This window comes from Phaenicophaeus curvirostris, chromosome 29, assembly GCF_032191515.1.
Source record: "Phaenicophaeus curvirostris isolate KB17595 chromosome 29, BPBGC_Pcur_1.0, whole genome shotgun sequence".
Lineage (NCBI taxonomy): Eukaryota > Metazoa > Chordata > Aves > Cuculiformes > Cuculidae > Phaenicophaeus > Phaenicophaeus curvirostris.
In genome coordinates, this window is record NC_091420.1 from 659,269 (window position 1) to 670,422 (window position 11,154).

Consider the following 11,154-nt stretch of genomic DNA (forward strand, 5'->3'; position numbering starts at 1 on the left):
TGGCCACGCCCCCTTCCTCCTAGCCCCGCCCACTTCACTCATTGTATCTCTTGTCACGCCCGTGGCCACGCCCACTCCATCTATGGCCACGCCCCTTCTCTTGAATTCATCTTCTCTATATCTCTATCACTGACCTGGATGAAGGCATCGATGCACCCTGAGCAAGTTTGCGGACGATACTAAGCTGGGTGGAAGCTGGATCTGCTGGAGGGTCGGGAGGCTCCAAAGGGATCTGAACAGGCTGGATCCATGGGCTGAGACCAACGGCAGGAGGGTTAAGGAGGCCAAATGGCGGGTCCTGCCCTTGGGGCACAACAACCCTGAGCAGCTCCAGCCTAGGAGAAGTCTGGCTGGAAACTGCCTGGAGGAGAAGGACCTGGGGGGGTTGGTTGAACAGGAGCCAGCAGGGGCCCAGGTGGCCAAGAAGGCCAAGGGCATCTTGGCTTGGATCAGACCCGGCGTGGCCAGCAGGGCCAGGGAGGTTCTTCTCCCTCTGGACTCGGCCCTGGGGAGACCGCTCCTCGAATCCTGGGGTCAGTTCTGGGCCCCTCCCCACAAGAAGGATGTTGAGGCTCTGGAGCGAGTCCAGAGAAGAGCAACGAAGCTGGGGAGGGGGCTGGAGAAGAAGAGGAGCGGCTGAGAGAGCTGGGGGGGTTTAGCCTGGAGAAGAGGAGGCTGAGGGGAGACCTCATTGCTCTCTGCAACTCCCTGAGAGGAGGTTGTGGAGAGGAGGGAGCTGGGCTCTTCTCCCAAGGGACAGGGGACAGGACGAGAGGGAATGGCCTCAAGCTCCACCAGGGGAGGGTCAGGCTGGACATCCTGGAAAGGGTGATTGGGCAGTGTCCGAGGCTGCCCAGGGAGGGGGTTGAGTCCCCTTCCCTGGAGGGGTTTAAGGGCCGGGTGGACGAGGTGCTGAGGGACATGGCTTAGCGGCAGATGGAATCGTTGGACTCGATGATCCAAGAGGTCTTTTCCAACGCGGTGCCTCCCTCACTCCATTATTCCCTGAATACCTCCCCCCCTCACCCTGCTCCTTTGCCCCGCCCCTCCCCGCCTGGCCCCGCCCCCTCCCGTCCCGGACAACCAATGGCCGCGGGTGCCCCCGTGCGTGGTGACGCAGTGGGCGTGGCTCTGTGCGTCACTGTGCGTCCCGTGCGTCCCCGCCGCCATTTTGGCCAGCGCGGGCGGGGAGGGGAGCCCGGGTGTTCTTGAGGCGCCGCCGCCATTTTGTCGCTTCGGCGGTTCCAGCGCGGAGGGAGCGGGCGGAGGGCCCCGGAGTCAGCCCCGCACCCCGCCGTCACCCGCCAGCTAGCCCCTACCACCCCCAACCGAGATCTGGCGACCTGTTTGCTTCGGTGAGAGCGGGTGGTTCCTGGCGGGCGGCGGGGATGTCCTCAGCGAGGCCCCTCGGGATGGGGGATGGGGAAGCCCTCAGCGAGGCCCCTCAGGAATGGGGGTGGGGAAGCCCTCATTGAGGCCCCTCAGGAATGGGGGTGGCGGAGGCTTTGTCCTTTAGAGAGAGAGGGCGATCTTTGTCATTTGGAGGGGTGGGGGGGCTGTGTTTGCCCCTGCCCAGGCTTCATACACCCAGAGCCGATCTTTCTTGTCCCGAAGCTGGGGAAGGGGCTGGAGCTCACGGGTTCTGAGGGTCCTGGGGCTTTTCAGGCTGGAGAAGAGGCTGAGGGGAGATGTCGTTGCTCTCTAACTGCCCAAAAGGAATCATAGAATCATAGAATAACCAGGCTGGAAGAGACCCACCGGATCATCGAGTCCAACCATTCCTATCAAAAAGAGATTGTGACGGGGGTACTGGGCTCTTCCCGTAAGGAACCAAGGGATGGGATGAGAGGGAGCGGCTTCAGGTTGTGCCAGGGGAGTTTTATATTGGATATGGGAAATGTTCTTCACCAAAAGGGCTCTCAGGCACTGTCAGAGACTGCTCAGGGCAGTGGGGGAGTCCTCATCCCCGGGGGGGGTTCAAAAGCCGCGTGGACGAGGTGCTCAGGGGTGGTTCGGAGTTGGGCAGGGACGGCTGGACTCGAGGTGCCCAGTGCTGGAGTCTGTCGACATAAGAAGAACCTGGATCTGTTGGAGCGTTTCCTGCACGAGGACAGGGTGGGAACGTTTGGGTTGTGCAGCCTGGAAAAGAGAAGGCTGCAGGAACCTTAGAGCAGCTTCCAGTGCTGAAAGGGACTCCAGGAAAGCTGGGAAGGGGTTTTTTATCAGGAAGAGCAGGGACAGGATGAGGGGAACGGTTTTGAATGAGGAGCTCAAAGCCCCATCCAGCCTGGCCTTCAACATCTCCAGGAGGGATGGGGCAGCACCACTGCTCTGGGCAGCCTGGGCCAGGGCGTCCCCACGCTCACAGAAAAGCATTTCTCCCCAAGATCTCATTTCAATATCTCCTCTTTCACCTGAAAACCGTTCCCCTCATCCTCTCCCTGCACTCCTTGATCCAGAGCCCCTCCCCAGTTTTCCTGGAGCCCCTTTCCGTACTGGAGGCTGCTGTAAGGTTTCCCCGGAGCCTTCAGTCTGCATGGTTGGTGGGTTTGAGCTCAGCACATTTCAGTCGCATTCATCACCGCCAAAGCACTTGGGCTCAAGCTGTGCTCCAAATACCTGTAACAGCTGAGTTTAAATCCCTTTGCTGATTTTGTGGGGCATGTGGCAATCTATCATGTCGGAGAACAATGTTGGGGCTGCAGATGAGCTGTCCACCAGAGCCTTGGATATTAAAAAGCCAGAGCGACAGTGCCCTTTACAGTTTATCTCTGTCCAAGTGTCAGCAATCGCAGTGCCAGGATGAAACCTTTCTATTTGTTGAATATGCAGGGCTTCTGTAGAGCAATCTTGGAATTTTATTGTCGAGTATTCAGTGTCTGTTTGAAACAAATAGGGATGTCCATCTAAACACTGAGGAAGGGCAGCACTGCCACTCGATGCTGTACTAAACAAGACACTTGGGTGCCATCTTGACTGCTGCTGAGCTGCGGTTTTGCAGCATTCCTCCTGCCAGCAGTAAAAATCTCGCTTTCTAAAGATGACTTCTTAGTGAGGGTGAGTTAGGTTAACTTTCTGATTTATTAAATCTGCTTCTCGTGGCAGTGGCCTGGGAAACTTATTTAAAAACGTGGCGGAATATCAGTTATTTGCCCCTTTCTTGCATTCTGTCTCCTTTAGAGGGGAGAATCAGGTTTTTTCAGTGTTTAGACCAGCACATGCAAGATGTCTGTGCTCTTTGTGACGTCTGGTTCTTGTGTTTACAGATTCTCTTGATCTGAAGATGGCTGCACAGTCAGCACCGAAGGTTGTGCTAAAGAGCACCACCAAGATGTCTCTGAACGAGCGGTGAGGAAGCCAACAGCACCTTCAGCTCATAAGAAATATTTTTACTTAAATTATCACTGTCCAGTGTCCAAAAAACCAACGTGGTTTCTGCCCTCTTTTAACCTCACTAAAACGAGCAGATGGCTAAGCACCTCTGTCTTAAACTGCAACAGATGTGGTACACAAGGTTAAAAGGGCAAATGTTTTGGAGAAATTTATCCATAGCGGTTAAAATTAACCTGTTCGACACGTAAATGTGATGGGATGTGTTATAACCAAAAAGAGAAACCCCACGCCCTCCCTGTTTCTTCCACATGTTGTTACATTGGTAGAGCCGGCCCTGCAGCCTGGTAGCATGTTACCTGAGCTGCAGCAGGCCTGCTGCTTTGTCCGAGGCGGGCACACGCACGTGGGCCGGCCTGTAAGAGGCGTGCAGCAGGCCGCCAGACACGCCCGAAGGCCCTTAACAACGTTTTGGGCCTTGTAAGAGGCAAATGCTTTGCTTCACCTCCATTTCTTTCTCTCTTCTTGATTTCTTTTATTTCTTCTGTTGAGTATTCCTCTTGTTTTTCCATGCCATTGAGCTATTGTGCTTTCCTAACAGTGATGCTGCAGCTGTGTTTCACTTTCTTACTAATCACGCCTGAATTAACAATGTTGGGGTCATCGAACCAGGGATAAAGGGAGCCACTTGAGTGTGGTTCTGGCTCAAGTGAGCGCTGCAGAGGGAGGTATCCTGGGAGCTTCCCTCAGGGAAGAAGAGCAGTGAGATGCAGTGCAGGGAGGGCTCGCTGGCCTGTTTCATCTTGGTCAGTTCATATCCCTCATCAGTTGGAAGTTCTCTTCTGCAACCTGGATGCAGTAGGAAGCCGTTGGGTTGCTGCGAAGGAGGTTCGCTATCTTGCTGTGTCTTCTGCTTGTAGGTAGCTCTTAAAGACAGACGGTTCTTTGTGCACCAAAGAAATCGCCCAGTGAGCTTTTTTTATAAGTGACAGCACTGGGGTGGTGGCATTTCTTATGCCCCAGTCCTGTGGTGCACCGGGGGCACGCTGCTCTGTCCTCAGGGCAATGCCTTCTGCAAATTTGTCTCTGGCACAGAGGTTTTAAAAAGTTTTCTCTCATGTATGAGTGTTAATTTTGCTTTTGTGGGCGGATTTCAGGTTGCCTCTCCCATCTGCCATGGCCATCTCTGCTTATCGCTTGTTTTCATTCCTTCTGCCATTTCTAAAATCAGTAACCTAAAGCTTTTATCACTTCTGAATTAATATCCAACATCATTTCCAAGTTTCCAGTTCTTGCACACTTGTGGAAAACAAGGAACACGTAATCCCGTATGACGTGACCCGAGTACCACTCTTTACGTAAGGTTCATGGGATCTGGAGACCAAATCTTGAGAACCATGAAATGCCGATAAATGTGTGTAATAAAGCTTTATTTAAACACCCGTTTTATTCGACCTTGAAGCTTTACTAACATGCTGAAGAACAAACAGCCGATGCCAGTGAATATTCGGGCTACCATGCAGCAGCAGCAGCAGCTGGCCAGTGCCAGAAACAGAAGACTGGCCCAGCAGATGGAGAACAGACCTTCTGTCCAGGCTGCTTTGAAGCTCAAACAGGTGAGAGGGGGTGGCGTGTTCTGGGCTACCTGTTGATGCTGTCCCCAGCCGGTGGCTTTCCAGGATGTGGTGGAGCTGCAACAACGCTCCTGACAGTTAAAAATGAGAGACCTGGAAGGGACTTGCAGACAATCCCACTTTGTAATTCAGATAAGTAATGCTTTGTAACTTGCTTGTTCTCGGAGTAGTGGCTGCCCCATTCCTGGAGGTGTTTAAGGCCAGGTTGGATGGGGCTTTGGGCCCCCTCGTCCAGAAGGAGGTGTCCCCACCCGTGGCAGGCGGTGGACCTCGATGGGCTTTGAGATCCCGCCCAACCCAAACCATTCCAGGATTCTGTATTGCCAAGTTGGAGTTATTTTGTGCTGGCTGTTCATCTCTCCTCTCTATTTTTACAGAGTAATGTTCGCATTCAGGGTTTCTGGATATGCCGAGTGCTCCATCTCGCAATCTAACTGCACTTATTGTTGCTACAGGTTGTTTCCAGTTCTCACTGTCCTGGTGAGGCTGGGGGCTCCCGTCCCCGGCTCTACCCTCTCGTGGTGCCCTCCCCTGATTGCAGCTGTCTGCGAGGAACAAGCTCGGTTTCTGATTGCCCACGAGTGCGAGGCCGCAGGCCGGGCCTTAAGGCATAGAGTCACACACACCTTGTATAAAGAGTCTTTATCATTCTGCATCGCAGCAATGAGTGCTGCAGGTTATGGTGTGCTGCTCAGGCTGCCTTCAGTAGAGCAGAAAACCAAAACAAATATAGATTTAGATTTCTTTGTTGCAGTCCATGTGCTTCTCAACAACTCTGGACTTGGCAAGATTTTGCCCTTCGGACCTTTCTCTACAACAGCAACACCAATAACGTTTGTCCAGGGCCTGCTTGTTGTCAGGGAGATTACCAGTTGTAAAATGCCTGGCTAAATGGGGAGGCTGGTAAGATTGACTGAAAATAGGTGTAAGGTGCAGATTAAGAGCTGTGGGGCAGCTGCTTGTCTGTGCAGCAAGTTCAGAGAGCAGCACGGCCTGCCCTGACTGCAGCGTGAGTTAAATAGAATTCTGTGCATGACCTCACACAGGAGGAGAAAGCCCTGGAAATGGCTGAGATAGATAGCTGGAATACCTAAACCTGGAAGCTCGCTCTTCTGTTTGAGGAATGTGGTTGCTTTCTAAGATCTCTTGAGACTCGTATTGTACAGGCTGCGGTGCCAGTCAGCCTTGCAGAGCTCATAAACAAAAGCTCTGGATGTGGCAGCCTGAATTCTTTTCTGCTTAAAAGAATAAAGTCTGAAGAGTTAAGAATTTCACAGTGAAGCTGGATTGAAAGCATGAAGCTTCTGCTTGTGGAATCGAGTTGTGGCAGGGGAACCAGTCTTTAGGCTGAGCTCTTCAATGCATTGTTTTTTGTTGTTGGGTATAGGTGTACTTCCATGATCTGCTGGAGTTAAATCCTGCAGGGAAGGGCCAGGGAAAGGCACTGAAGAGGAATCTGGAAACTTTGTTGGGTCTTTTCAGGTTGCTCTGAAAGTGGATGTGGTGGCTAGATTTTCACAAGTACTGTACCAGGAGCTTTATGGATCATTTGGAACATGCTCTGATTGGAAGCACTGAGGAGCGCTGGTTCCAGAGATGGGATGGGTCACCTGTCCCTCAGAAAGGACTTCCCGAGTTCCTGTGGAGTGCTGCTTGTGCCAGATCAGTGAATTTGTGTCTTGCCATCCTCCGCATCACAGTGCACAAGTGTTTGTGTGAACCTGCTGTGGATTTTTTAGTGTTAAAACATTGATCTTGACGGTGGTTTTGGACATATTTTTGTAGCCGCTGGGGCAAACCAAGGCACAACTGCTCTGAGGGAGAGCAGAAGGATGAGCACTTCTGGGCTGTTGCAGTGCAAAGCCCGGCAGCTTCTTAAACTCCTGGTATGTAACATGAAAGAGTAATTGGCTTATAAACCCATAAACGGCTGTGGCACATCCGCATGGTTCCTCGTTCCTGCCTGTCAGGGGGGCTGGGCAGGGGAGAGGCTAACATTTTATGTTGGGAAGAATTGACTATCTGAACTCTGATGCGCTAAGACTAAGCTGCAGCTACAAAAGAGTGTGATTTTAGAGACCGATTCAGCTGTCCACAGGCATGGGTCAAGCAGGCCTATAAAGCTGACAAGCAAAGCAACTTTTGGAACCTGTAGTAAAATACAGCTTTTATGGTCATCCCATCACTTTGCATTCCTGGGGCCAAGAGCTTCTGTTCTTGAGACAAGTGTGAAGGTTCCCGCTGTGCTTCCTGACGCCTTGCAGGATTCAGCAGTGCCTGTGGAAGCTGTAGCTGCTCTGCAGAGACTGCACTGGTGCCAGTGTTGGTGATACTGGGATGTGAGGTGGCGGTTCAGCTGTGTTGTGAGCAGTTGAGCCGTCCCTGCGGCAGCTCCGGTGAGTTTGAGGGCAGAGCTGCCCCTGTCCCCAGGGAAGCTCTGTCTGCAAAATGGAGTCTGGCGGTGGGACAGACGCAGCAGGGAAAACCCCCTGTTACAGTCTGGGTACACAAAGGTGGCTGTTTGCCCCTCTAGTGAGGGTGATTTTGCCCAGTATTTCAGCATAGGTGGAGAAGTCGATGCTTTTCCTTGCTGTTGTCTTATTCTGTGTGGAAGCCGAGCTAGGAGAGGGTTGGAGGAGCACTGGAAACGGCATCCATGGCATTTGGCTGCGTGGATGCTACTTACTCTGGAGACAGACGAGGCTTGTGCTGAAGGGGTGTTTGCTTGGACTGTCACCTTCCAGCTGAAGGGATTAGCAGGCTGCCTTATGGAATAAGTGTCTGATTTGGAAATGGCACAGAGAAAAATGGTTCCTTCAACATCTGCAAGCTTTGTATCTCTGAACGGACACTTCTTGCCAGGAAGGGTCTCTGTTCTCTGTTTAACCTTCACAGTGCAGATTGAATTGTCTTTCTTTGAAGCTGGATTATCTATTGTAGGGAGCTTGTGACCTTCTGTTTGATTTTAAACAAGCCAAACCACCACACTGTTGTTAGTAGGTGATTGCTGCATGATTTTCTTGTTTCTTAAAAATATTTTATTCCAGAAGAGCTTAAAACAACGCCTCGGTAAAAGTAACATCCAGGCACGACTGGGCCGGCCAGCAGGAGCCCTCGCCCGCGGAGCCATGGGAGGAAGAGGGCTGTCCATGGGGCAGAGGGGCTTGCCCCGGGGAGCCATGCGTGGTGGCCGGGGAGCCAGAGCTCTGCTCCGAGGAGGAGTCCCGCTCCGAGGTCAGTGTGGTGGCTGGGTGGGGGTTCCTTACATATCTGTAAAGCTGTTTGTTTGGGTTTTTTGACCGTGTGACTCTGATCCTTTTGCTTGGTCTGAATTTTTTTTTTTCTCTGATTGGAATTCCCTTTCTCTTGAAGGTCAGAGCCTGCTCCGTGGAGGACGAGGGATGTCCCCAAGGATGGGCCTGAGAAGAGGTGGCATTAGAGGCCGTGGTGGCCCTGGAAGAGGTGGTCTGAGCAGGGGCGCCATGGGCCGTGGAGGACTCGGTGGCCGAGGTGAGTGCACATGGACTTCAGGAGCAACACAGTGTGGTGGGCAAGTGGGAGGAAGCTTTAATTCTTGCTCCTGGTTAAGGCTGGTGTGCGTACGTACATGGAGCCCTAAATCCCTCTGTCCTTGAGTTTGTGTATGGCACGGTGCTGTGTTAAGGCTTTCTCTGCAGAAATGTTTCACCCAGCTTTATGCCTAACCAGGTCTCAGCTCTTCTGGTGCTGCCAGAAGGATTCTGGGGGCTCTCAGGAGAGTCCTCTGCATCTGGAAGCGTTCGTGGCTGAGGAATGCTTGGAGCAGTAGTTGAGGCAGGGAGTGATCTTCCAGCATAGCAAGGAGGACTACGCTGTCTCCTTGAATTTAAGAAGGCCAGGCTGGATGAGGCTTTGAGTAACCTGATCCAGCAGGAGGCATCCCTGTCTGTGATAGCAGGCTGGAACTGGATGGGCTTTGAGGACCCTTCCAACCCAAATCATTCTGTGATTCTATGGAATGATACAGAGCCTGTGTAACCCCAGAGACTCCTGAAATAATCAGTGAAGGGGGAAATACAGTAGAGGAGAGGGCCTAAACCCCTGCAAATTGAACTTAAATTCAAAATCTGAAGCTGGATTAAGTCTTGAGTAAATGAAATCTTCCTTCTCAGCAGCAGGAGTGTGAGAGGAAATGCAGGAGACACTGGTGATGGGTCTGGGAATGCTGCTGGAGTTAGCACAGTTACTGGGAAGCTGCCTGTCTCTTGATGGCTTTGGCTTGGAGCTCTCATTCTGTTTCCTAGCCAGACAAACACACGCTGATTGATGTGGGTTCTTGGGTCTCCAGCTCCTGAAGGAATTTGGAAGCCGCTCCGTTGGGAGTGCGTGTCTGTAGGAAAAAAGGGCTTGTAAAGAGTGACGGCGTTGCTGAAAGCTTCAGACTGAACTGGAGTTGTGCAGGGCCTTGGGGTGTGAACCCCAGGAGAGAGGTGTCCATTGTGGAGGTGGGATTGGGACATGGGGAAGGGAGATGGGATTTGGAGCTCTTAGTCACGGATCAAATGTCTCTCTGGGCCTCTGGACTGGATGCAGCCTGGGGACAAAACCCGACCAGCTGAAGGGCATCTGCCACTGTGGGATTCCTTGTGGAGATGCCGGGTTGTCCAGGCTCAGTCCAGGGAGCAGCCGTGGGGAATTTGTAACCGGTATCTTGTCTCCCTGTAAGGTCGCGGCATGGTGGGCCGGGGACGAGGGGGCTTCAGAGGTCGCGGCAGAGGCCGAGGGCGAGGAAGAGGATCAGCACGTCCTGCGCTGACCAAGGAGCAGCTGGACAACCAGTTAGATGCGTACATGTCCAAAACAAAAGGACACCTGGATGCGGAGCTGGATGCTTACATGGCTCAGACAGACCCGGAGAGCAACGACTGAGGCCGCTCTAGAGACTGGCGTCGCAGTCGGGGTGTGACGTCTGCCTGCACGCGAACATGGAAACCCTGATCCGCGCCAGAAGGACCTGCGGGAATAGGGAGCGGCCCTGTTCTACCAAGAGATCAGACCTAGTGTGTTCCCTTAAAGTTTTGATACTCTGTTGTATGAACCCTCTTTATGGATTGTTTTTTATATCTTTTTTTTTTTTTCCCCCTTCCCCAAGTGTTCCACTGGGATTGTGAGTTAACCCGCTGCCCGTGCCTGCACAGCACGGCGTGTTAGGCCGAGCACTCGTCGGTGCTGGGATTGCATGTCCATGTGCCTCTCCAGCTCCACACTTGCGTTTTGGCATCGGCCCTGTCCCTGCAAGTGGCCAAATGCCGAGTTGGATCCCATTGGAAGCAAAAAAGCCTCCCAGCAGGGCGAGCGGTCGGGCCCATTTAGGGGTTAGTGCTCCCCCGGCCACGCCAAGCGAAAGTCCCTCTGTGCTGCAAAACCAGCGTCCCATTCCTGCCTGGCACAGGGCGCTTCCCAGGTTGGAATCTTCCTTGGTTTTACTTTTTGGTTCTAGATCAGTTTCGTGTTTCCATCGCGTTGTGTTTGACTGGATGCCACCGGCGCTTTCGGTAGCGGCGAGACAACTGGTGTTTGTGTCAAGGAGTGGGAAGCGGGAACATCAAACCACAGCCGTGATGGCACAACTCTCTTCAACCACGGGATCTAAAATCTGTCCGGCACCTTCCGCTGTATCCAGACGGCATCCGACTGCCTGCGTGTCGCTGGATGGGCTTGGGAAGGGGTTTTGTTCCCTCCACCTCCTTCTCCCCTTGAGTTTCAGTTCAGCCATTTTGTGAGCTGTTCCGATTTCCATGGAATCCTGTGTTTCTGGTTTGTTGTAACGAAGGAGAAACAATGATAAAAGCAATCTGGGCTCTAGGTTGTTTGGCTTTTTTTTCCGTGGAAAGGTTTGGTTTTTTTCTCCTCCCACTCTGCCCTTTGGGGTACAAACGCGGTTCGCAGACAAAGCTGTAGAGTTGGATTTCCCCTTGGATTCTGCTGGTTGGGAATGGCAAACCGTGGGCTGGGAGCAAAGCAGGCTGCGTGCTGCTGAGGCTGCTTTGCCTTGTCCAGGATTGTTTCCCCGTCGCCGCTTCGGGAGCTGCCGGTTCTCCCCAGTCCTGCGGCAGAAGCGGAGCCGCCTGCCCTGGGAGCACGTCTGCGATTGGCTGCGGCTCCTCGGCGCCTTCACACGCTTGGGCTTCATTGTTTTGATTTTGCAATA

General features: G+C 52.9%; 1 protein-coding gene across 2 annotated transcripts; it reads left to right on the forward strand.

Annotated features, from left to right (window-relative positions):
• The first annotated feature begins 1,189 nt into the window (after positions 1-1,189).
• CHTOP (chromatin target of PRMT1) lies at positions 1,190-10,808 on the forward strand. Of its 2 annotated transcripts, none has more exons than XM_069878420.1 (6): positions 1,190-1,355; positions 3,267-3,348; positions 4,793-4,946; positions 8,015-8,198; positions 8,337-8,474; positions 9,670-10,808. In XM_069878420.1, the coding sequence occupies exons 2-6, from the start codon at positions 3,284-3,286 to the stop codon at positions 9,870-9,872; spliced, it is 744 nt and encodes a 247-aa protein (XP_069734521.1). In that variant the 5' UTR covers positions 1,190-1,355; positions 3,267-3,283; the 3' UTR covers positions 9,873-10,808. The 2 variants fall into 2 exon arrangements, with proteins under 2 accessions (XP_069734521.1, XP_069734520.1); XM_069878419.1 differs by having other exon boundaries at positions 1,195-1,355; positions 8,012-8,198.
• Positions 10,809-11,154: the final 346 nt, after the last annotated feature.

Coding starts and splice junctions, on each gene's coding strand:
- CHTOP (XM_069878419.1), top strand. CDS start 3,284: ATGGCTGCACAGTCAGCACCGAAGGTTGTGCTAAAGAGCACCACCAAG. Junction 3,349..4,792: donor AAGATGTCTCTGAACGAGCG/GTGAGGAAGCCA, acceptor TCGACCTTGAAG/CTTTACTAACATGCTGAAGA. Junction 8,475..9,669: donor TGGAGGACTCGGTGGCCGAG/GTGAGTGCACAT, acceptor TCTCCCTGTAAG/GTCGCGGCATGGTGGGCCGG.